This window comes from Pteronotus mesoamericanus, unplaced genomic scaffold, assembly GCF_021234165.1.
Source record: "Pteronotus mesoamericanus isolate MK-2021 breed Mesoamerican mustached bat unplaced genomic scaffold, CSHL_Meso_final contig_25, whole genome shotgun sequence".
Taxonomy (NCBI): domain Eukaryota; kingdom Metazoa; phylum Chordata; class Mammalia; order Chiroptera; family Mormoopidae; genus Pteronotus; species Pteronotus mesoamericanus.
The window spans coordinates 18,046,556-18,073,629 of record NW_026555105.1 but is presented as its reverse complement, the minus strand read 5'-3'; the positions used below and the strand labels follow the sequence as shown (position 1 = coordinate 18,073,629).

General features: G+C 39.3%; 1 protein-coding gene across 2 annotated transcripts in view; it reads left to right on the top strand.

The window, feature by feature from the left end:
* The first annotated feature begins 264 nt into the window (after window positions 1-264).
* The window catches only part of ACSS2 (acyl-CoA synthetase short chain family member 2), a 54,449-nt gene continuing 27,639 nt past the window's right edge, over window positions 265-27,074 (top strand). For both annotated transcript variants that reach the window (XM_054573851.1, XM_054573850.1), the window contains exons 1-2: window positions 265-495; window positions 7,339-7,534. In XM_054573851.1, the coding sequence (XP_054429826.1) occupies window positions 318-495; window positions 7,339-7,534 (374 nt within the window). In that variant the 5' untranslated portion in view covers window positions 265-317. The remainder of the gene's footprint in view (window positions 496-7,338; window positions 7,535-27,074) is intronic.

Below are 27,074 nucleotides of genomic sequence, written 5' to 3'. Positions count from 1 at the left end.
AACTGCTCACTCCACGGGCCCGCCTCCCCTCCTGTCACGCCTGACCCAGCCACATCTACTTTTATTCCATGGCCCCACCCCTTCCGCGAACCAGCTCCTCCCCTATCCCCCAAGCAGTGCTCTTCATTTCCCTATTTTTATCGAGCTAACCCTAGTCCGGCCCCCAAGACGGTAAGGCTCCGTCCCACTCTCCAGGCTCCACCCCTTCCCTAAGGCCCCGCCCACGGCGGCCTGTTTTTATTTTTGTCCCCCCCCGGCCCCCGCCAGAGCTCCCCGGGAGACCTCAAAGGTGGTTACCGTGCTCAGAACTTGACGCTATGGGGCTTCCAGAGGAGCGGGGCCGGAGTGGCAGTGGGAGTGGGGGCCAGGAGGAGGCTGGAGCGCGGGTCCGGGTGCGGAGTTGGTCTCCACCGCCCGAGATCAGCCGTTCCGCGCACGTCCCCTCGCTGCAGCGCTACCGCGAGCTGCACCGACGCTCTGTGGAGGAGCCGCAAGGTGAGGCCGGGCCCGGGCGTGCCTCGGGACGTCAGTGAGAAGAGGAGCGGGGACTCCCCGGGAAGTGAGGAATTGGGGGGCGTTCCATGGGGCAAATGGGGGTTCCGTAAGGAGATAGGCGTTTCCTGGAGGTGTTGGCGGTTCCCTTGGGAAGTTGAGGGGTCCTTGAGGCCATAGATGCAGGTTCTGTGAGAGCTGCGGAGGAGATGGAGACGGGGGGTTCAGGAAGAGATGGGGATTCTATGAGGAGGGTTCTGTAAGGAGATGAGGGTTCCCTAGGAGTTGGGGAGTTCCCTGGCGACTTGGGGATTTCATGAGATGGGGTTTCTGTGAGGGAATTGGGGGTCTGTGAGGAGAATGGAAGTTTCATGAGACGAGGAGTATTCCTAGGGTGAAAAGGGGTTCCCAGGGACGAGGGGACACCTTGAGGACGAGAGGGCCCTGAGGGGAACATTCCTGGTCCCCTTTCACACCAACTCAGCCGTTGCCTCCTGACACCTTTAACAAGTGAGTTGGTCTCCACTGTTGAGGGGCAGGAACTTGCCTGGTTACCAACCTGCAGTTCCCACAATTAGTAATTAAGTCCCAGATCTATTTTTAATATTTCGGAAAATATTAAAATTGCCCAATATAAGACCAAACAAGTCACATATTAGTTGAGTTTTTCGTGCATTTTTTTAAAAAATGTGCCGGGATGGTAATAACTCAGAAATTCTGATAGGTAGTTCATCTCTTTAGGAATGTGTGAGAAACCCGGACCGGTGTGGCTTGGTCGGTCGTCTGTTCCGCAAACTGACGGGTGTCTGGTGCGGTCCCCGGTCAGGCCACATGCCTGGGTTGCCGGGTAGGTCCTGTTTGGGGCAGAGGCGACTGCTCGATGTTTCTCTCGCACATCGATATTTCTCTCCTCTTTCTCCCTTCCTTCCCCTCTCTCTAAAAATAAATAAATAAAACCTTTGAAAAAAGTATGAGGAACATTCCCTGCCCTTGTCCCTCAGCCTGGGTCAGGTAGGGATCAAAACTGTTGGAAGGCAGCGTGATGTTAGCATGGGCCAGGAATCCAACCCAGAAAAATCTAGATTCATATCCTGGCTCTACCACTCATTTACTGAGTAGCCTTAGGTAAATTTTTAAACTTGTCTGAGATTCCTTTTATCTGTAAGATAGGGATAATACTTGTCTGGTAGTTTTGCATGATGACGAAAGTGGGTAGTAAAGAAAGTGTGCAGTATAGAGTGCCTGGTGCACAGTAGACATTCAAAAAATGATTAGTTTGATAACATTAACGACATGGGTGAAACAGTTACTAATGCAAGTTAGGATTGAGTCAAATGTAGTCATTGATTGCAGCAGGCAGTGGCCAAGTTTGAGTCCTCAGACTTCTTTTCACTTCTCTTCCTCTTTATATTTTCTCCATCTGAATTCATCTGTTTTCTAGGGAGAAGCTATAACTGTCACAATAATAACTCCTATTCTATACACTTAGTTCTGTACCCAAGATCTCACTTACACTCTGGCCCCAAATTTGTGGGGCCAGATGGTCTGTAGACCATTTTATTCACACACTTTCGCTATACCACATTTAACATGACTGTGACTGGGATTTACCAGTTTTCCCTCCCAAACCTGCTCTCCTACCTAATTTTCTAATATCTGTCAATGGCTTTATGCCAATCTATAAACCTCTCATCATCTTCTCCTCTAATAAGGCTTATCTATATGCTTTATTTATTTATAGGTTGCTTACTGCTCATTGACAACAAATCCTGTTTGATTTGATATAGAAACTATTATCATCCACATTTACAGAGAAGGAAAATGAAGCTTAGAGAACTTAATTTGGACAAGGTGACAAATCTACTTAGTGGTGGAGCTGGGATGTGAACCAAGGTAGTCTTTTAAAAAAAATTATTGGGGTGACATTGGTTAATAAAATTATATAGGTTTCAGTGTACAACTCTATAATATATCATCTGTATATTGTATTATGTGTTCACCACCCCAAGTCAAGTCTTCTTCCATCATCATTTATGCCTCCTTTGCCCTCATCTACTTCCTCTCAACCTCCTTTCCCTCTGGTAATCACCATACTGTTGTCAGTGAGTTTTTCCCCCTAATCCTTTCATCTTTTTCACCCAGCCCTCCAACTCTCTCCCTTGTGACAGCTGTCAGTCTGTTCTCTGTATGTATGAGACTTTATATTTTGTTTGATAGTTTATTTTGTTCATTAGATTCCACATATAGATGAAATCATGTGGTACTTGTCTTTCTCTGACTGGCTTATTTTACTTAGCATAATACTCTCCAGGTCCACCCATGCTGTCACCAAAAGTAAGATTTTTTTCTTCTTTTTTATGGCTGAGTAGTATTTCACTGTATAAATGTATCACAGTTTTTTTATCCATTCATCTACTGATGGGCATTTGGGCTGCTTCCAAATATTGGCTGTTGTAAATAATGCCACAATGAACATAGTGTTGTGTACATTCATTCTTTAAAGTTTTTTTTATTGATTTTAGAGGGAGGGAGGGGAGAGAGAGAAAGAGACTTCAATTTGTTTTTCCACTTATTTGTGCATTCATTGGGTTATATGTGCACTACTGGGGATTGAACCCACAACCTTGGTATATTGGGAGGACTCCCTAAACTAACTGAACTACCTAGCCAGGGCTTATACTCTTTTGAATTAGAGTTTCTTCAGCTATATTCCCAGAAGTGTAATTGCTGTGTCATAAGGCAGTTCCATTTTAATTTTTGAGAAGTAGCTTCATACTGCTTTTCATAGTTGCTGCACTGATCAGCATTCCCACCAGTAGTGCGCAAGGGGCCCCTTTTCTTCACATCCTTGCCAACACTTGTTTGTTGATTTATTGATGATAGACATTCTGACAGATGTGAGGTTATATCTCATTGTGGTTTTAACGTGTATTTTTCTGATGATTAGTGATGTTAAGCATCTTTTCATATGTCTATTGGCCATCTGTATGTCCTCTTTGGAGAAGTGTTTAATCAGATCCTTTGCCATTTTTTTTTAAAGATTTTATTTATTTATTATTAGAGAGGGAAAGAGAGGGAGAAAGAGGGAGAGAAACATCAATGTGTGGTTATATTTCATGTGCCCCCCGCTGGGGACCTGGCCTGTAATCCAGGCATGCGCCCTACACTGGGAATCGAACCAGCAACCTTTTGGTTTGCAGGACAGCACTCAATCCACTGAGCCACGCCAGCTAGGGCCTTTTGCCATTTTTTAATTGGATTGTTTGTCTTTTTTTGGTGTTGAGTTGTATAAGTTTGTTATAAACTTTGGATATTAACTCCTTATCACATGCATCATTGGCGAATATGTTCTCCTTTTCAGTGGGTTGTCTGAGTAGATATATCAGAAAAAAATACTGCTCTGAGAACTGTCTGAGATTTTACTGTCTTTGTTTTCTTCTAAGATTTTTATGGTTTCAAGTCTAACATTTAAGTCTTTAATCCATTTTTAGTTTATTGTTGTATATGGTGTAAGAAGGTCATCTAGTTTCATTTTATTGTACATATCTATCCAATTTTCCCAACACCATCTGTTGAATAGACTATCTTCACCCCATTGTATATTCTTGCCTCCTTTGTCAAATATTAATTGACCATAAAAGCATGGTTTGATTTCCGGGTTCTCTATTTTGTTCCATTGATCTATATGTCTATTTTTATGCCAGTAGCATGCCATTTTGATTACTATAGCCTTGTAGTGTAGTTTGAGAACAGGCCGCGTGATTCCTCCAACTTTGTTCTTTTTTCTCAAGATTGCTGAGGTTATTCAGGATCTTTTGTGGTTCTATATAAATTTTTGTCATATTTGTCCTAGTTCTGTGAAATACACCATTGGTATCTTGATAGGAATTGCATTGAATCTAGAGATTGCTTTGGGTAGTATAGACATTTTAATGATGTTAATTCTTCCCATCCATGAACATGGTATATGCTTCCACTTACTTGTATCTTCTTCAGTTTCTTCCTTCAGTGTCTTATAATTTTCTGAGTACAGGTCTTTTATGTCCTTATAAACCAAGGTAGTGTTGACTGAAGACTATATGCTCCTAATAGCTATGTTATTCCTCTTTCCTGACTCCACAGCTTTCACCAAATTCTGTCAAATACTATTTCAAAATGTCTCTCAGATTACTTTTATTTCCATTCCCATAGACCCTTTTAGCTCAAGGAAGCAGCCTCCTAATTGGTTCTCTCCCCTAGTCTCACCCACTTTCAATCTCTGATATATTTATGTAAACACTATTAGATCAATATTCTGAAAACACTGCTTGCTTATGACACTTCAAAAACTTTCAATAGTTTCCTATTTCCTATAGTTTCAAATTAAAATTCTGCCTTTTGTTCAAGGTCTCTGGATAACTAGCCCCACTCCACTTCTTGATCCTTATTTCCTACTATTTTCTACCACACACCTCATTCTAGACAGGTCATTCTCACTGATATACTGAATACACCCAAGTTCCTTTCCCATCTCCTTGTCCATTTCTTTCCGCTCCTTTAGTTAAATCCCAGCAATTCCACAAAGCATTCCTTGATCCTCTGAGTCCATGTTCATTTTCCTCCCCTGAACTCCTTCAGTACTCAGAATGTATACCAACGAAACATCCAGACTCCTAACCCCCTCAAGAAAAACCCCAAAACAACCAAAAAACAAAACTAAGTGATTATAAAACTCAGTTTTCTTCACTTCTTGTTGATGGACACAAATACGGTTCTTAAATGGTTTTTCATATTCCATGTCTACTATTATCACTTAAAAATATTTTTGAATATACACACATACTCAATGTAGTTGTAACAAATGGACTTCAGAGTCAGATCTGATTTTGCATTCTGGGCTGTGTGGTCCTTGGGAGAGTTTCCTATATTTCCTGAACTTAAGTTTTCTCATCTATAAAATTAGGATAATTAATGATTATTTCATAGGGCCATGTAAAGATTAAATGAGATTAGCCTAGTCCCTGGTACATGAATAACGTTCACTAAAATGCCAGTTTCCATTTATTTTCTCCTTAATGGCCATTTAGCATTCCTTTGTATTACTGCTGGTATTACTAGTTTTCACCAGGGTTGTTTTTTTTTTATTGTTGGGCTTTTGGGTTGTTTCCATTTCACTAGTGTATATAGTAGTCTATAAACGTCTCTTTAGTAATCACTTTTTTTCCTTTGGGATTATTTTCTTCGAGTGTGTTCCCCAAAGTTGAGTTAGCAGGTGAAAGGATAAACAAATTTTTATGGCTTTTGTCAGGCATTGCACTGCCATCCACTAAGACTGTGCCAATTTCTTACAATAACATTATTATATAAGATTATCTGTTTCCTAAGGCCATTCAGGCATTAGGTTTAATTTTTTTAATTTTTGCTCGTTTTTATAGGTATATAATGGCATCTTGGGATGATTTGATTTGGATTTCTTTAATTGATTGCAAATGGTACACCATGTGATTTAGCTTTCAATTATATTATCTTGTATGTTCACAACTACTTATGTGTTAGTGTTATCTCTCCAACTCCATTATATAAACTAAATCATATAAGCTTGAGCAAGTCACTTTACCTTTATGAATTTGGTTTCTTATCACTAAAATGAGGGGGTTATAATCTCTACAGTTCCTTCCATTATGATTCTAAGTGTCTTTCTCCCCTGTCTCCTGACTCGATACTAAGAATATCCTAAGTGCTCTGCAATTGCATATTTTACCTGTTGATTACATTTTCTCCAGAGGTTCAGGAAAATATTTTAAGATTGTAATTCTTATCATGTCCCTCTCCTGCTTAAAATCCTACAATGGCTTTCTTTTGCACTTAGGATAAATATTCTCAGTGTCTCAGTCTTAAGGAGTTCATTTTAACATATACCCTTGGCTCCTTCCCATTCCATAGTACTTTCTTTCCGGTTGAGGAAGTAAAGAAAAACTTGTATTCATATTTCAGATTCCAACAAACATATCTTCCTCAGGGAAGTTCAAGTGTTGGCTTAGTAACTGTATAACCTTGGGCAAATTATTTAACTTCTCTCAGCCTTGATTTTCAAATCAGTAAAATGAGAATGAAGATAAAGCCTACCTCCTAGGATTGTGGTAAGGACTAAATGAAAAAAAAAACAAAACATATAAAGCAACATCTGGCACCGAGCATGTAGCACTTGGGCAGTTAGTAGTGGAAGAAAGAGCTGCTCACTAAATAATTGCTGAGAGTGGATGAACAAATTAAGAGAAAGGCATGGTCATGGAAGGCTCTGTGGGTAAAGGATTTCTATTTTCACTAATTAATTTATTTAAAAATTGCCTACCCTGGCCCTGACTGATGTAGCTCAGTGGGTTGAACATTGTCCCGCAAACTGAACGTTTGCAGGTCTGATTCCCAATCAGGGCAAATGCCTCGGTTGCGGGCCAGGTCCCTGGTTGAGGGTGTGTGGGACGCAACAAATCTGTTTCTCTCCTTTTCTTTCTCTGTCCCTTCCCCTCTCTATAAAAGTAAATAAATAACATCTTTAAAGATTGCATACCCTGTATGAGGCACTGTCATAGGCTCTGGGTAGCTGCAATTTGAATAGAAGGTGAAAAATAGAGTGGGAATTTTGAGGAGAGAAGGAAGAAATTTGAGCCAAGATTCAGCTCATGGGAACAGAAAGTGGATTAGGAGAGTGGTGGGTAATTAGACAGGTAGAGGAGAGAACTCAGGTAAGTAGGTCTAGAGTACAAGGCAGGGAAGTTGTGACTTGGTCCTGTGCATAGACTAGTAGGGCATCTGAGGATAAATATGTCTGAAAAGCTTAATGATGCTGGGCTTCCCTTTCTGTTGCAGAGTTTTGGGGAGACATTGCCAAGGAATTTTACTGGAAGACTGCATGTCCTGGCCCATTCCTCAAGTACAACTTTGATGTGACTAAAGGGAAAATATTCATTGAGTGGATGAAAGGAGCAACTACCAACATCTGCTACAACGTATTGGATCGAATTGTCCATGAGAAAAAACTTGGTGATAAAATTGCTTTTTACTGGTAAAAGCATTTATCTTATTGTCTGTGGTAGATAAAAAGTCATCCTTCACGTTATATAGTGTTTCGTAGTTCATGAAGTACTGTAAAATCTATGAATTCATTACAACAACCTAGTAGAGTAAGCAAAATATACTTAGTTTAATGTTTCAGGTGAGGAAAAATACCTCAAGGAAGTTAAATGACTTCTTTAAAATCACATAAATAGCATGTGACAGAACTGATATTCAAAGCCAAGTGTTCTGACTTCTAGTCTAGTTTTCTTGGCCTATAGTTGGAGAAGAAAGAGGAGGAAGGGTAAATGGAAGAGAACAGGACCTAGTAGCTTTCTTTCTCATTCTTGTTTTGGGAGAAAAATTGGTATTGGACTTTTCACTGCCCTTACGACTGTTATTACCTTTTATTGAACTATATGCCAGATACTATGCTCAAGTGTTTAACAAATATTATTTCATTTGATGCTTATAACAACCAAGAATGCACTATTTATGTTCCTCATTTTATATATGTGAAAACTTAAAGTCTGAGATGTTAAGTGACTTATCCAAAGTCATACAGCTGGCAAGATGGAGGACTGAGATTCAAACCCACATAGTATAATTCCAGAGCTTACACTCTTTTTTTTAATTTTTAAAAGATTTTATTTATGTATTTTCAGAGAGAGAGGAGAAGGTAGGGAGAGAGAGAGGGAGGGAAACATCACTGTGCACGAGAAATATCTATTGGTTGCCACTCACATATCCCCAACCTGGGACCTGGCCTGCAACCCAAGCATGTGGCCTGACCAGGGATTGAACTGGCAATCTTTCGGTTCACAGGCCAGCATCCAATCCACTGAGCCACACCATCCAGGACCAGAGCTTACACTCTTGACTGTGACACTGTGCTATCCTTCTAATTCCTTATACTAGCCTCTCAACAGCCTTGCAAAATAGATATTCTTAGCTCCATTTTACAGGTGATGAAGTGAAGAGCAGAATGGTTACACAGTGAATAAGGTCATAGAGTAAGTGGCAGAGCCAGAATTAAAAACCAAATATGTCTGACTCCTTGCTTGTAAAACTAGGCCATCCTGCCTCCCCAGCAGGAATTTCCTAAGACCCCCTCTTCCTGACAACATAGCTGTACAAAAGGTATTAATATACTGAACCCAAATAGGACCTTGAAGTTCCAGTAACTGGGGTGTTGCTTCTGCCACCACCTGTGAGCACTTTGAGAACTGATCCTATTTTTAAGTGAGCCATTTGGAGCAGATTGGATGTTTCATTGAAGAATTAAATTGGTACTTAGTAAAAATTTGCCCAGGTTATGTGATATATTGAGAAAAGCCCTAACCTGAGAGATAGGAAATTTAGAGTCTCATTCTATCTCTGCCATTCACCTGCTGTGTAACTACAGACAATTCTCTGAAGAGTCAGTTTCCTCTTCCATAAAATGGGGATAATAATTCTACCCTTGTATTTCTTCTTAGGTTGTTATGAGAACCAAATAAGACAATGTGAAAACACTTATTTATTTATTGGAAAATACTGTGCAAATGTGAGTGGGTGTATTATCACATTGCCATTGCTCAATTTGGGGTCACTATGCCACTGAAACTCATGGTCTGTATATCGGTTTACATTTTCTTTAACTCCTGCCAATGCTTGGGCCCACCACTATGTTCCTTAAGCATCAGAAAACCTTTAAATATCTGCACAGGCGATGCTTGTGTCTGAATTTTCCCCCCTGGTTTGAAATAATTCGAGTGCATGGTGAAAGACTGAAAAAACACAGACCAGAGCTGGAGACTGCTCCAAAATTCTGAGTCCCTTCTTTCTAGTTTCCCACCATCCATACCCGAACAGGCTCCAGAGAGCCTCTCTTCCCCATTTGTAAAATGAGAAGAGTGAACCAGATCTATGTTTTCCAAAGAATGCTCCAGAAACTACTGAGTACTAGAAATATTAGTAGGGGCTTCTTAATTCATGAAACAAATGAATCTGAGAAACACACGTAATAAATTGCCTTTTGTGGGATTCCCAATCTGTATTAACATAGTAAAGTTTCTAAGAAGTCCTACAGTAAACACATCTGATTAATTTTATTTAACATGGGATTTCCAAACTTATTCAAACGTCAAACATTTTTTTTGAAGCATGCTATTAACATAATAAGGGGAAATATTCCACCCTGGCTGGTGTGGCTCAGTGGATTGAACACCAGCCTGTGAACTGAAAAGTTGTTGGTTCGATTCCTGGTCAGGGACAAACTTGGGTTGTGAGCCTGCTCCCCTGTTGGAGGTGTGCAAGAGACAACTGATTGATGTTTCTCTTGTACATTGGTGTTTCTCTTCCTCTCTTTCTCCCTTCCTTCCCCCTCTCTAAATGTAAATAAATAAAATCTTTAAAAAAAGAAGAAATATTCCATGGAACACCCATTAGGGAAGCATTAGATTAGAAAATCTCTCTATTTACTTCCAGTGCAAAATTCTGCAACTCCATAAGCCATCTTCATTTCATTTTATTTTACATTGGTCATTCAAACAACAGGAATTGTTAAAGTCATTGGGCACTTAGCCCTAGTAGAGTTATGGATACAGGGGTAGAGGAATGGGAGACAAGTTCTATATAGGCCATTATTATTCAATTCTTTTATGTTTACAGTAAAGCAAAAGCAAAGTACAAATAAATCACATTTGTTATAAGAAAGGAAAGTACAAATATGCAACATGTTTGGTTACTTCCCCTTGTTACCTCCATATTTTTATGTAATATACTTATACTGCTATTCCTTCATCTTTTTTTAGAAAGTATTGACTTCTTATTATGACAGATGAAAATTTAATTCTTGTATATTCTTCCAACTTTTTTCATCTTCCTAATATAATTATAGCTCTGTTTCTGAGTTAATTTAAAATCAATGTTTACATAAGAGTAATATTATGATTGCATTACCTTTGAAGTACAGATTTTTTTTCTGAAGTTAAAAATTGCCTGCCATTTTTCTTGCACAATTTGTCCTTATCATATATTCAATATTTTTCAAACTCTCTATCATAGCCTTTGTATTCCATGAAGTCTTCCTTTTCCTCCAAAGTCCTTTACCATGGAGCCCACTTCTTCCTTCTCTAGCTTTTATTAATTTTTTTTAAGCTGGTCATTATGGCTTTATTTTATTGTATTTTTTTAATTATATTTTACTGATTATGCTGTTATAGTTGTCCCAATTTTTCCCCTTTTGCCCCCCTCCACTAAGCACCCCCAACTTCCTCAGGCAATCCCTACACCATTGTTTATGTCCATGGATCATTCACATAAGCCCTTTGGCCACTCCATTTCCTATACTGTATTTTACATCCCCATGGCTATTTTGTAACTGCCTATTTGTACTTCTTAATCCCCTCCCCTCTTTACCCATTCCTCCATACCCTGCTCTCATCTTGCAACCATCAAAATGCTCTCTGTGTCCATGATTCTGTCTCTGTTCTTCTTGTTTGCTTAGTTTGCCTTTTAGATTCAATTGTTGATATGTATTTGTTGCCATTTAATTGTTCATAGTTTTGATCTTCTTTTTCTTAAAAAAAGTCCCTTTAACATTTCACATCATAATGGTTTGGTGATGGTGAATTCCTTTAGTTTTTTCTTGTCTGGGAAGCTCTTTATCTGCTCTTTGATTCTAAATGATATTTTGCTGCAGCAATCTTGGCTGTAGGTCCCTGCTTTTCATGACTTGGAATATTTCTTGCCAATCCCTTCTAGCCTGCAAAGTTTCTTTTGAGAAATCAGCTGACAGTCTTATGGGAATTCCCCTGTAGATTACTAACTTCTTTTCTTTTGCTGCTTTTAAGATTTTCTCTTTATCTTTAACCTTTTGCATTTTAATGATGGTATGTCTTAGAGTGGGCCTCTTTGCATCCATCTTGACTGGGACTCTCCGTGCTTTCTGGGCTTGCATGTTTATTTCCTTCACCAAATTAGGAAAGTTTTCTCTCATTATTCTTTCAAATAGATTTTCAATTTCTTGCTCTTTCTCTTCTCCTTCTGGCACCCCTATGATGTGAATGTTGGAACACTTGAAGATGTCCCAGAGGCTGCTTACACTATCTTCATTTTTTTTCAGATTATTTTTTCTTGTTCTAATCAGTTGTTTTTTGCTTCCTTATGTTCCAAATCATTGATTTTATTCTTGGCTTCATCTACTCTTCTGTTGTTTCCCTGTAAACTGTTCTTTATTTTAATTAGTGTATCCTTCATTTCCGACTGGATCTTTTTTATCCTGTTGAGGTCCTCACTAAGTTCTTGTTGCATCCTTATAACCAGTGTTTTGAGCTCCGCATCTGATAGATTGCTTCTCCCCATTTTGTTTAGTTCTTTTTCTGGAGTTTTGATTTGTTCTTTCATTTGGGCCACATTTCTTTGTCTCCTCATTTTGGCTGCCTCCCTGTGTGTGTTCTATGTTTTAGGTAGAACTGCTATGACTCTTTGTCTTGGTAGCATAGCCTAATGTAGTAGGTGTGTCCTGTAGGGTCCAGTGGCACAGCTGCCCCTATCAGCTAACTGGGTACTTGAGGTGCGCCCTTTGTGTGGGCTGAGTATACTCTCCTCTTGTAGTTGAACCTTGATTACTGTTGGCAGGTCGATAGAAGGGATTTACCCAGGCCAGTCAGCTGCAAGGACTGGCTGACCACTGACACCAACCTCTGCTCTCCATGGCAGATCAGCTATGCAGGGGCAGGGTGATGGGGCTCCAACATGGTCCATAGCTGTCCACTGGGTGCCCAGTCTCTGGGGTTTCCTGGCTGGTGAAGGCCAAGGTCAGCCCCTACCTGTGTTTTGCCTGGGGCCATACTGCCTGAGCTGTAAAGCAATCTGAGATGGCTCCTACTTGTGCTGGGCTTAGATTTGTTTTAGTCCAACACAAGATTGCTGTACCTAGCAAAGATATCAATTAGAATCAAAGAGAAGATAAAGAGCTTCCCAGACAAGAAAAAACTAATCTGGGCTTAGAGATTCTCAGGTGAAGCCAAGCTGTGAACCTAGGCTGGCTGATGATAGTGTGGGATCTGGGGCCACTTAGCAAGAGGTATAGGGGCTGGGTACTCATTGATGTTGACTCCTGCTTGTTTGAGAGGATTTAGGAATTTGTGAAGCATGAGCCAAGATTAGCCTTTCATATTGAAAAACAGCTTAGGTATGTCCATAAGTTGGGTGGGGTGGAGTCTCTGGGGATCTTGAGGGTAGGGCAAACAGTGTTACCCAGATTAATGGAGTCTCAGATATGGTACCAGCCTACTGGCTCTGTGGTTATGTAGGGGGAGGGTTCAGAGAAGGAACAATGGATCGCCTTTCTGTCTGGGAGAAGGCTGTCCCCCAGCTCTTGCTTGATGCCAGACACTTCCATTTCTCCCTGGATGCCACTGGTGCCTTCAAGCTGCTACCCTGGTGCTGGAGCTCAGAGGGAGTGAGTCTGATTAAGTCTGTGTGGGGATCCTTTAGAAGGAGCTGCTTGGACCTTTAGAAGTTTCTTCCAGTGTCTCAGTCCCTCCTAGTTTTTGCAGCCAGAAGTTATGGGGATTTATCTTCCTGGCACTGGAACCCTGGGCTGGGGGGACTGGTGTATGGCTCTCGGGACTCCTCACTCCCGAGATGTCCCTCCCAAGTTTTTATCCACCACACATGGATGTGGGACGAGCCCATTCCACATCTCTGCCCCTCGTACCAGTCTGGATGGATGTGGTTTCCTTAATTCCATAGTTGTCAGACTTCCATTCAACTCAATTTCTGATGGTTCTGAGTGGTAGTTGTTCTATATTTTAATTGCAATTTTGATGTGGTTGTGTGAGGAGATGAAATGTGTTTACCTATGTCACCATCTTGACCAGAAGTTGATGTGTTTTTTTTCAAATGACATCTTTTTAATTATTTGCTCCAGTTGATACACTTCTTTTGGAGCCACAGTATGACTTTTTTTTCAACCTAAACTGTGTCATTTAGATAGCTGTAGTGCCATTAGCAAACAATTTTTGTAGCTCATTCCTTGTTTTGGGGCATGTCTTATACACATACTGAAATAATCCACAAAGGAAATAGGGCTCTTAGGAACATACTCCAATTAGCCAAAATAGAACCGTGTTAAGGAAGAATATGGAGTTTTATTTTTGGCTTTACACATTGTAAATATTCAGGGAATAATAATGTTTTTAGAACTTGAAGCAACTGCTTAGAGCCCATCTAAGCCAACTCTCTTTACAGATGGGTAGTTTGAGGCCAGAAAGGGTAAGTGATTTGCTTAAAGATCATATACTGCTTAGAGACAGAGCTGAGACCAATCTGCAGATATTCTCACTCCTAGTTAACTACTTTTTCACCATATGATACTACTTCCTTATTCTAGTTGTCCAACACTTGGCTTCGACAATGAAAAGAGAAATTAGTCATGTTAGACATGAATTTAAATTAATTTTTAAAAATATGTCAGATAAAATGTGTTATTAGGTTTAAATTGCCCAGACCCTGGTTAATGGAATTTACATTCTACTTGAGAAGAATAGGCCTACATAAAACAGCCTGAAAGCAATTGTGGGCCAAACTGCAAAAAGCCATTTACACACATAGTTCACGTAAGGGAGAAAGCATGTAGGGAGGCAATATAACACAAATTAGGAGGGTAGATTCTGGTGCCAAACTAACTTAATTTGAGTCCTTTTTCTGCCACTAAGTAACTGTATGATTGTGTCCAAGTTACTTAACCTAGTTGTACCTCAGTTTTCTCAACTGTAAATGTGGATAAAAATAGTTTTTATCTCATGAAGTTGTCAACTGAATAGGATTAAAAAAACTCATGTGTCTGACTCCTGGCACATTGAAAGTACTCAATAAAATTAGCTACCATAATTATTATACTGAGACAGAGAGAAGACCAAGTCTCTCTAGAGTAAAGGGTTTATGCAGAGAACAATTTATTCATTTAATATACTTAATGAAAAATTGCTGTGTACCAAGCACTATTCTGAGCAAACAGACAAAGTTCCTCCCCTCGAGAAGGTTATATTACAGTTTGAGGTTACAGACAATAAACAAACAAACCAATAAATACATGACAAGTAGTGATAAGCGCTATGGAAAATTACAGAGCAGCATAAGGGAAAGGAGAATGGCAGTGAAGAGTAGGCATTGATAAGGGAAGGACTCTGATAAAGATGACATAGGAGCAGAGATCTGAAGGAAATGGAGTATATCATGCAGATAGTTAGGTTGGGAAGGGGAAATATTCCAGGTGTGTGGAAGAGCCAAGTATAAAGGCCCAGAGGTGGGAGTATGCTGCTGCTTGGTGTGTTTGAAGGGTAGCTGGGAAGTTTGTGTAGCTAAAGCAGTGTGAACCAGAGAAAAAGAGTAGTAGGGGATGAGGTCAGCAGGACACTAGATCATATGAAATCTTGAAAGTCAATATGGACTTTTGGGTTTTATTCATAGTGAAATGGGGACCACGATACAATCTTGAGCATAGTGAGACAGTGATTTGACTTATATTTAGAATCTGTCTTTTATGTTGAGAATAAACTTTCTTGAGACTAAAAGGGCAATAATAGATGTGTGTGTGTGTGTGTGTGTGTGTGTGTGTGTGTGTGTGTGTGTGTGTTGAGAATACAAAGTCAAGAGGAGAAGTGAGAAGACCAATTAGGAGGCTACTATAGAAATCCAGGTGGGCAATGATGGTGGTTTAGGCCACCATAGTAGTAGCTTGAAGGTTATTAGTCTAGATCTGTATCTATTTTGGGTGAAGAGCCCATGAAAGTTGCTAACTTGGACTGGATGTGGGGAGTGAGAAAAAGAGGAATCAAGGTTGTTTTCAGCAGTGGATGAAGTCCAGGAATGGGAGATCTTGACTATTTTTGGAGACCTCTGAAAGGATTTTATGCAGGGAATGATGTGGTTACAGCTGGGCCTAAGAAGATCAATCTGGATACATATGGAAGTGGGAGTGTGACATCAGAGAGCTGAGAGTTTGTTATTCAGGGTAGATTTGCCTGAACTGGGATGCTGCTGGTGGGAATGGAATGGAAAGATGAAATTATAGAGTGATTTAAAGGAGCAAAACCCACATAACTGAGTGTATAGATGGTGGGGAGACAGGGGGAGAAAATAAGAGAGAAGAGTCAGGGGTTCCTTTAGTCTGTATAATACTTTGCCTCTTTCAAAGGCGCACATTCTTCTGATCCAAAGGCTTAATTTGCCCTCAAAAAAATGTTTTAGCCTCTGTATTGCGCTTTCTTCCCCCTAAAACGACAGGTAGAAGTGTTAGTGAGGATTTGTGTGTAAATATGTGAGAAGGTGGTCAGTGGGTTTATGGGGAGAGGGTGGAAAGAGTGGTTAATGGCTGTAATAGCTGCTCAATATCTATATTTTTTCTGGGAGATGATCCCAATCTCCAAAGCCCAAGACATTTAGTATATAGTTCATTCCTTTTGCTGTTTGCTTTTGGTTGCCTATGGCTGTCATCATTCTTAACTGAAATTACTGCTCTCTCTCCACAGCTTTGAATATTATGCAATCCTTCCGTAGAAACAGAAGCTTCTGTAAAGCAGGTGACTTTAGGATTGACCTTACAATAGAGGCTCTGCTCTCAGGATCTCTGTATGCTCCTCACTATGAATTACAGAGTATGATATTTAGAGTTCTCCAGATCCCTGTGGGGAATGTATAAGTGTGTGTATTTGAGAAGGTGGGATGGTTGGGAAGGTGAGGCAAACCCACATTCTGACAAGGATTAGCTTGTCAAGGTAACATGGAAACCTAGCGTTCTAGAGTATATTGTCTTGGCATTCATATACAAGGACTCTCTTAATTATCTAGGTCCACTCTCAAGTTTATTTCAGTGATATGGGAATGGAGGGACATTTTTGTCCTCTGTATCTTTGCTGGTTTTATAACAGAGTATGTACTGATTAAAATATACTTAGTAAGGAAATACACTTAAATCAGACCATTCTCTTCCCCTCCCTGAGCCTTCTTTTTGTGGGAGTGGTAGGAGATGAACTATAGATTCTCTGTAAAGTTCCTTCCAGCTCTAATACTTCAGGACTCTATGATTGTTTCTGAAGAGGAAGTGGTTTTACTCTTCTGTTGCAACCAGTAGTAACTCTGTGGTGATTCGGTAGGAAGGCTGGACTTCTGTTGAGATTGTGAAAGAAAGGGAAGGGTTTAGAAGGTTTGTGGTAAAGGAGCTGAGTTAGAAAGTCTGGTCCCCTTTCCTGGGGAAATACTGTTGCTGGTAGCATAAGCATTTGAAGCTAATGGGAGATAAGTAAGGAAATAATTGTTCTTGGGAATAGTCTTTCTTCACTTGATTCAGATGGGCAGCTTGTGGAGGAGGGCTGGATGATTTCATGTTTAAGATGGATCTCTAAGCTGCTTTCTCACTTCTTGTTGAGTTTCATGACCTTTGATGCCTTAAAGAACCCCTCCCTAAATTAATGAAAATAAAATAAGTAGGCTGTGCTATCCAAATTAATAGTCACTTTTTGGAAGTAGGTGGGATAGCAATAATAAATGTGTAGTAATAATAACAATACTATGTTACATATTAATATTATATATACTAACATTTGTAATAATAAATATATAAAAAATGGAGACTAACTTGGGACTTGACTCAGTGTTCTGAGCTCCATGTCAGATACCTGAGTTTGTGTCTAGGCTGACTTTTTATACCAGTGTGTTCAGTAAATATTTAATGAGGAGAATGGCTTCAGATAATGCCCTTTTCTGAAACTTTTTACCACCTGTAAACTGTGTATGTGGGGGACGGGGTAAACAGGATACTTGCTGAAGTTATTTCTGGCACTCACTTTCAGAATTTCTGTCACAAAAGTAGGGAACTTGCAGTGACAAGGCAGCTGGGATATGTTGGAGGAAGGGAGGAACCCAGTACTGTCCTGTTCTTTAAAGATAGCAGGTAATCAGGTGGGAGCATGGGCTCTTGCCTTATAGGACAGATTCACATTTACAACAGTAAATACAGAAGGCACAGAACTGGTTATGGGTCTTCTCCATATTCCTGGATTTGGTATGGGAGAGATTGGGCACTGGTAATGATCCCCAGTGTTTGATACCTTGAACCATTAAGAATTTGAGATTCTCAGTTCCTGTCTTTTGAGGTCATTTAGTCCACTTCCTATACAAAGCAGGAATTGTAGTCCCAATTATCTCCATTTTCCAACAATCCCCATAAGTGATCATTCTGGTTCTGGACGACTATCAAGACCACAGAGTTTACTCACTACCTGTCCCAATGTTGGGCAGCTCTGTTACAAAGTTCTTAGATTTATTCCCTCTCCATAACTTTCTCCCCACTCTGTTCTCTTCCCTTGGTGTTGGTTCTGTGTTCTGGAGCCACATAGAGTAATCCTTTTTTTTTTTTTTTCATAGACATCCCTTCAGGTATTTGAGAGCAGTTATTATATCCCTTTGCCAGGCTGACAGAATTATAGAAGTTTAAATACACAAGATGCCTTAAAGATCATCTAATAACTTTAATTTTTTAAAAAGCATTATAATCCTTTTATTCAAATACAATATTATATGTATAGTGATTAACAAGAGTAGGCTTGGACTCTTCTTGGGTTTTAATCCTTATACTTATTAGTTGGGCAAGTTGACTCACCTCATTAAACCTCATTTTTTCCATCTGTAAAGTGAGAATAATAACAGTTCCTATGATATAGATTGTTGTGAGGAATAATTGGAATAATTTGTATAAAGAGCTTAGTGCTTGGCAAACAGTGTGTTAACTCTTTTCATCAATGTGCCAAAGCCCCACACCTAAGACAGGTAAGAGCAGAGCTGACCTGGTTGAAGCAAGGATGGGAGGACCACATTCTGTTGATTTCACTGGTCGTCTTGATGCATGTGTTAGAAACCTTTAGGGATTCATAAAGCTCAGTTTGAAAACCCCTGATCTAGTCCAGTGTTCTTGTTTTATCAATGAGGTAGTACTGAATCAACATTCCAGGTTCCTTGTATAATATGGTTTCCTGAACAACTCAATCATCCATGTCAGTCTCCTCTAGACATACTCTAGTTGGCCAATATCTCTCATTAAGTATTCTAGAAGTAGGTCTGCCTTGGACAGGGAACTATTAACCTTCTTTGCTTTGACTTTACATATTTAGATTACATTAGCCCCATTGACAACCACACTACCACTCAATTTACAATCTCCCATAATACCTAAGACTTAAAAAAAAAATACCTAAGACTTTATATTTATTCTAAAAACAAACTGTGTTTCTCTGTGTTGTATACTTGTTACATTGTTTTTTTGAACCTGGTTCACAACAACACTTGATAGATGAGGAACTGAATGCTTGAGAGTGGAAGTGACTTGCCTAGAGTCAAATAGCTGATGTAACTTGTTCTGGACAGAGGAACACCTACATTCCCAGTTGTAGACACTATGTTTCTACTTACACAGCTTTAGCTTCTTTGACAGTTTGTGACTTGTCTAGCCAGCAGTTTACTTAGAGCAAACCTCAAAGAAATAATACCCTTTCCTTAGCTGAGATGTGCTCATTCATGCATTCGTTAAACTTTTTTTAAAAACTGAATATCTACTATATATAGTCTGAATACCACCTTGAAAATAGTGGGTGGGACACAGGGCAGTAACAAGGGAACCAGTAAGGAGGCACTGACAGTTGTTCAGGCAGGATACGAAAATGAAGATAGTGGTAGAGGTCATGAAAAATAGTCAGCTTTTGGAATATTTTGAAGGCAGAGCCAATAGAATTTGCTAATGAACTTGATGTGTGGTATGATAATGGAATCAAGAATATCTCAGAGGGATTTTTTGTTTGTGCAACTGGAAAATGGAATTTTCATTACTTCAGTTGGAGAAAAACCTGGGATTAGAAACTTTAACGAAGGATGAGGAATTTGTGTTTCATACACAGAAATGTAAAATTGCAGCCATAACAAGTGTTAGGGAGCCAATAAAGAATTTCAAGTAGAGGTATGACATATCAGGCTTAGCTTTTTTAAGACAGTCATTCCCTTGATCATGTATATATAGAAGCTTAGCCTGAGGCTCTGCTGGCAGAGTTCCTAACTGCTGCTTTGTGACCTTCAGCATCTGATAATATCCTCTGAGCCTCAGTTTCCCAACCTTTCAAATGGGAATAGCAAATCTCATCCTGCCAATCTCAAAAGATTGCTACAAGGACTAGCTGAGATGAAAGATAAGAAAACACACTGAAAAGAGTTACTACTGAGGTGGTTCTAATACTCACATGTATCACATATGCCTAAGGGCATTGTTAGGCAGAGGGATTCAAGACTGACAGCCACATATGACTCTTCTGTCTTTTCCAAAATGCCCTTCTTTCCTCTGATGAACACTTGGCCTCTTTTCTCAAATTTGGCTCAAAATCCTTCATTTCTAGGAAGTAGCTCACAATTGACGACACTGACGTTATTTATTTCACATTTTCCTGTTCCTGATCACTGTCTCCCAAGATTGCCTTTATGTGGTGGGTGATTTAGATCCCTCTAATTAAAGATTTGAGCTTATGAAAGTAAGGACTAGCCTTTCATTCCCTTCCTTTTGCGATTTAGCAAGCAGTTGGCATTGGTTGTTGGGCGGTCACTCTAGCAAAGATCATCCATTTCAGTTCCTCCATAGCTCAGGATTTTAGTAGGTAAAAACTTCTGAGGAGGAGGGGCATTTAGTCTAGGATCCTCTCTGGCTTTTTAAGCCACAGAATAAAATTTAAACTAAGTATTTAGGACACTTTATATGAGCCCTCCCTAGTATATTATCAATCTTTAATGTTTTGAAACATTTCTTAAATTTATGGAAAAGTTACAAATACAGCTCTTTCTCAGTTACTGGAGCCTGTGATTAGTGCAGATGGGAGAATGGGGCCAACACACAAGTGGCCCAGAGCTGGGTTTGTGACAAAACCTACGCAACCCCCCACAGAGACCCTTCAGATCCCAGCTGGACCAAGAGCTGGAGCTGATTGACAAATATGGAACAAACATGAGGTCTGGAGGATCAGCATTACTCTGGCAAGTATCATAAGGTGCCCAGGAGCTGCTGGTGGATGCCTTCATTTGAAGGCAACACACTGCTGCATTGACTCATCTGCTGGACAAGGGCAATATGAGTTGGAATAAATCCTGGTCCTATAGATAAGAATTTTTTTGGAGATGTCTTCAAACTTGATGTAGCCAAGTTTACCCATCATGCCTGAATGCTGATCTGCAAGCTCGGTATCAGTGTCTACGAACAGGTAGTGAATATAGTGAATATCCAGTTCTTCCTTGTCCTCCTGGATTCCCAGAAGCACATCTATGATACCCGCCCCCACCTCCACTTTCCTTACAGGGAGGCCTCGTGAAGAAGAAGAAGAACGTCAGGAAGGTCTCTGGCTGGTGTGACTCAGTGGATTCAGCACCACCCTGCGAACCGAGAGGTTGCAGGTTTGAGTCCCAGTCATGGCACATACCTGGGTTGTGGACCAGGTCCCCAGTTGAGGGCGTGTGAGAGGCAACCAATTGATATTTTTCTCCCTCTCTGTCTTCCTCCTTTCCCCTTTCTCTAAAAAGAAATAAAATCTTTTAAAAAAAGAAAAAAGAATGCCAAGAAGGGCCAAGGTAAGGCTGGAACTTGCAATGTCGTGGAGGAGTAAGCCCACCCATCCCCTTCTGGACTGGTGGATTGTCTAATTTTCCAGTCAGACAATAAAACAGGATCAACATAAAAGAAGAAGAAAATACAAGTTGCAAGTACAATACAAATAACTTTTTCCTGAGAGTAAGATGCAGACCCCTGAATACTTTAGTATTTCCAACAGACTTTCTCCTATGTGGCCATAATACAACTATCAAAATCAGGAAATCAATAATGATATACCACCACCTTCTAGTCCTCAGACTCCATTGAAGGTTTTGCCAATTGTCTCAATAATGTCCTCTATAGCAGAAGGATCCAGTCAAATCACACATGACATGTAGTTATTATACCTTTTTAGTCTTCTTCAATCTAGAATAGTCCCTTAGTCTTTCTTTTATTGTTTTTTCCCCATTACCATTTATCCCCCTTAAATCCCTACCCCCACAATCACCCCATTGTTGTCCAAGTCCATGAGTCCTTTTTCCTTTTTTGCTCGATCCCTCCAACCCCTAACCTGACCCCCATAGCTGTCATCCTGCTCTCCGAGTCTGTCTCTGTTTTGCTTGTTAGTCAGTTTGTTCCATATATGAGTGAAATCATATAGTATTTGTCTTTCTCAGTCTCTTAGTCTTTACTTGACTTTTATGGCCTTAACATTCTGTCTTTTCAGTCTTACAGCCAACAAAATATAGCATAAGTTCTAAACTGAATTGGCTACTATTTTGTTTTCTACCAATGACTGAGATTTTTAAAAATTTAATCTTTATTGTATTTTTTTTCCATTACCATTTAGGCCCCTTATACTCTCCTACCCCCAGCAATTACCACACTCTTGTCCATGTCCTTGAGATTTTTAAAATTTTTCATGAATATTTCATCTGGGACCCCCCAAAGAGTTACCAGTTTAAATTTTTATGAAGAAAGAATATTTTTGAAACTGTAAATATTAACTTATATCACTACCATTCAATTAAAAAAATAAAAAAAATTCAATTGTGTAAGGATAACCAGGCCCTGGCTGATGTGGCTCAGTGGACTGAGCGCCCGCCTAGGAACCAAAAGGTTGCCGGTTCAATTCCTGGTGAGGGCACATGCCTGGGTTTTGGGCCAGGTCCCCAGCTGAGGGTGTGTGAGAGGCAACTGATCAATAATGTATCTTTTGTGCATTGATGTTTCTCTCTCTTTCTCCCTCCCTTCCCCTTTCTCTAAACATAAATAAATAATATCTTTTTAAAAAGGGAAATCCTGCAAAAAAGAAAAAAAAATAGCCAGGATATAACAACACAAAGTATAGTCCTTTATGTCAAATAAATTTAGCTTTGTAAAAAAAAAAAAACCCTCACTGATAGATGAAAATATTATTTAGGATTGGCATTACCTTGTAGACTGCTTTATGCTTTACCACATCTGAATCTAAGCTAACATTGTTCCCCTCTCCCTGAATTGGTCTTTTCCTTATCTGAGCCAGTCTGAATTCTGCTTATTCTTTTTTTTATTTTTAAGATTTTATTTATTTTACTTTTAGAGAAAGGGGAAGGGATGGAGAAAGAGAGGGAGAGAAACATCATTGTGCAAAAGATAGGCCATCAATCAGTTGCTTCTCATGTACCCCCATCAGGGGCCTGGCCCACAACCCAGGCATGTGCCCTGATTGGGAACTGAACCAGTGACCTTTCTGTTCCTTTCAGGCTGGTGCTCAACCTGCTGAGCCACATCCGACAGTGCTGAATCTGGCTTATTCTTTAAGAACCATCTGGAATGCCATCTTCTTTGTGAAGCCTTTCCCGAGTCTCACTTTCCAGTCTTCTTTCTTGCTCTCTGATAGAATAAATAATAAAAAGACCTAGAAAACACATTTAATGAAATCTTCCCCTTAATTACAATTGAGGCAACTGAGGCTTTGTAAAGTGAAATAATTTGTAAAATGTCTCACACTGAGAAATAGCAAAGCTTGACTTAAAATCCAGATTTCCTGCTTTCCAATCTAGAGCTCTTTCCCTGTCCATTCACCTCTGTCATTACAGCATTCCTGCCTAGGGGCTGAGAGTGCTTCCGCTGGAGCAAAAGGTGAGCTTAGAACAACAGCATAAGCTGAGGTTGATCAGTTAAAGTAACGCCAGCCCTTAGGGGAATCCAGGACACAGGGCTAAACAATATGAACTCTATGCATTAGGCATTAGAGAACTTGGAATTTTGAAACAGAGAAAGGACAAGAGAATATTACAGAATCTTAGGCCTAGGAGGGTCTCAGACATCATATGTTATCTTTTTTGGGATGAAAGTCTTTGAGAACAACTCTCTTCTAGGGTTCTAAGGTGTCTTCTATTTATTAAAAGTCTTACAGTTTTACATTCTTAGAGTTAAAAGCTGGGGGAATCATTATTTCATTTAAATAAAATAAACAAGCCCTGGCTGGTGTGCCTCAGTTGTTTGGAGTGTCATCCCTTACATTGAAAAGTCGCAGGTTCAATTCCCAGTCAGGGCACATACTTGGGTTGCAGGTTTGATCCCCAGGTGGGGCATGTGCAAGAGGCAACTGATCAATGTTTCTCTCTCTCCCCCCACCCTTCCCTTCTCTCTAAAATCAATAAACATGTCCTTGGGTGAGGATTATAAATTAAAACATATACATATCCTGAAATTATTCACCCTGGAACACAAAACATAGAATTGTTTTTGCAGGAAACTTTTCTATAACATACTAACACCATAATTTCTGAGTATGATTTTTGGCTAAGGCTTGTTTTTGAAACCAGTTGTTGTTTCTTTTTGACTATGATGTTTTAGTACATGGAAATTTATCCAAATGAGCAGTAACACAGACCTCTTGTTGAACTTAGTTTCAGCTTCTCTTAAGGATTACTGTTTTATCTACTTTAAGTCAGAGAACCCAAATATGATATCCCAAACTGGCAAAACATAATTTTATTCATATGGATAGCCATCCTCCATAAACAATCTACTAGCTTCTAGCAGCAGGTTTTTGTTGTTAGAGTTTTCTTCTTTTTTATTGTGTTAACATACAAATAATATAAAATATATCATCTTAACCATTTTTAAGTGTACAGTTTGGTGGTACTAAGTACATTCACATTGTTGTGCAGCCATCACAACCATCCATCCCCAGAACTCTTTTCATCTTGTAAATCTGAAACACAGTACCTATTAAACAATAGCTCCTTCTTCTCCTCTCCCCCCAGCCACAGGCAACTATCACCCTTCTTCCTGTCTCTATGGCTTTGATTGCTCTAAGTACCTTAAATAATTGGAAATGTACAGTATTTGTCTTTTTTGTGACTGGTTTGTTGTTGTTGTTGTTGTTTTTTTTTTTACTTAGTATGATATCCTCAAGGTTCATCCATGTTGTAGAATGTGTCAGAATTTCTTTTCTTTTTAAGGCTGAGTAATATTCTATTGTATGTCTATACCATATTTTCCCTATCCATTCATTAGTTGGTAGACACATAGGTTGCTTTCATATTTTAGTTATTGTGAATAATGCTGCTATGAACATGAGTTTACAAATATCTCTTTGACACCCTGCTTTCAATTCTTTTGTGTGTGTACCTAGAAATGAGATTATTGGATCATGTGGTAATTCTATTTTTAATTTTTTTAGGAACCTCCATATTGTTTCCCACAGCAGCTGTACCATTTTTATATCCCAACCAACAGTGCACAAGAATTCCAGTTTCTTTACACTCTCACCAACAATTGCTGTTTTCTGTTAGTTTTTTAAATAGTAATAGTCCTAATGTGTGTAAGGTGGTGTCATTTGATTTGAAATTTCTCAATGAGTAGTAATGTTGAATATCTTTTCATCTGCTAATTGGCTATTTCTATATCTTCTTTGGGGAAATGTCTATTCAAGCCTTTTGTCCATTTTGAATTAGGTTGGTTTGGGTTTTTTGTTGATGTTGTTGAGTTTTAGAAATTCTCCATATATTTTATATATTAATACCTATGAGATACATAATATCCAAATATCTTCTCTCATGTTGTGGGTTGTGTTTTTTTGTGGATAGTGTCTTTTGATTTATAAAATTTTTAAGTTTTCATTAGTTCATTTGTCTGTTTTTTTCTTTTGACATCTGTGTCTTTGATATCATATCCAAGAAATCATTGCAAATCCAATATTGTGAAGCTTTTGCCCTATGTTTCCCTCTAAGAATTTTCTTATTCTAGGTCTTACATTTAGGTCCTTGTCCACTTTGAGTTCACTTTTGTATATGATGTTAGGTAAGGACCCGATTTACAGATAGCCTTGCTCCACGGACAACCTACTAGCTTCCAGCAGCAGATTTAAAAATAATTTTATAGATATTGGCCAGGTACTGTACTAGGTGCTTAGGATATAGCAATATACAAGGGAAATCAGGTCTTTGTCCTCATGGAGCTCACAATCTGGTGGCAGCAAGATTTTTGCCAATCAGCGGGAATTTTATTTAGGAAGGAAATGTTGGGGGTAATGTGTTTTTCCTTGTTTTGGGAGAGTGGGGTCATGTCTCTATGAGCAAATGCATGAATAAATGCTCCTAGCACTGCTAAGGACTATGAAAGTAGACATTTGTGGGCTTCCTTGCCTTAGCTTTTGGGTCTTTCAGGAAGTTCTCAGGATATTAAAGAGATTGTGTTGGTTATAATGTTGACCGCAGGCTAAAGCTCACAGTGGATGGCAGTTTCCTCTGCTTTTCACAGTCCTTCTGGAGATTCTTAGGAGATAGCCTTCTCCTTATTCATTTAAGTACACTCCAAATTGGTATAGTAGAACAAACACTAATTTGAAAGTCAGAAACTTGGGACCTAGTTACAGATTTGTCCATAACCATCCTGTGTGGACTTGGCAAGCCACTCCCTCTGATTTCTTGCATCTTTTAATTGGGGATAATTATACCTGCTTTACCTGCTGTTAAAGTAGCTGTGAGGATCATATGAGGGAGAATTCTCTAAACCAATTTTATACTATTCTCATGAAATTAGCATGATTTTTATTCAACCTACATAAACCCACATACAACAGGCACGTTGGGTTTCATTACTTTTATTTGGTCTCTACCTCATCTAAGTTTGTTCTTGTTCTTGTTCTTTTTCTTCTTTTTAAACCCATACAAGTAAAACCTCTTTTTTCTGAAACTGACTTCTAGGGTGCATTTTCCTGCCTATGAAAGGGAGAAGTGAGAATCAAGGAGTCTAAGATACATTAGAGATTATCTAGTCTAACACCAACCCTTCCTTCTCCTTTTAGCTCCCTCCTTTCATCTTACGCTTTACAGAGAAGGAAACCAAGGCTCAGAGAATAACAGAAACTTATGCAAATTTACACATTAAATTAAGGGTCAAAAATAAGTCTAGGCCTGGTGACTCTAAATAATTACCCGAGAATCTTCTTATAGTCCAGATTCCTGGACCTCACCCAGCCTATTGAATCAGAATCTCCAAAGGATAAGACTTCTGTCTTGTATTTTTATAACTTCTTCACGTGTGTCTGATGTAGTGGACAGTGATGTGGTGACAGGGTAGCTTTGAAAAATTATTTAGACCAGTGGCTTTAAACTTTAAAAATTGTATACCTAAAAGAATTTTGAAAAATTGTGTAACTCTTCACACATTTTAAAGTTCATACTTAAACATTTTATTATAAGATTAAATAATTGCAATGTGCAATGGGTTTTATATTGTATAAATGTATATACTTTGTATATATTTTTCAAAACCTTGGAACTGCCCATGACTGGTGTGGCTCAGCTGGTTGGACATCATTCCACAAAGGGAAAGGTCGCCAGCTCAACCCCCAGTCAGGGCAAATACCTGGGATGTGGGGTTTGATGCCCGGTCAGGGTGCATGCAAAGGCAAGAAATCAATGTTTCTCACATCAGTGATTCTCTG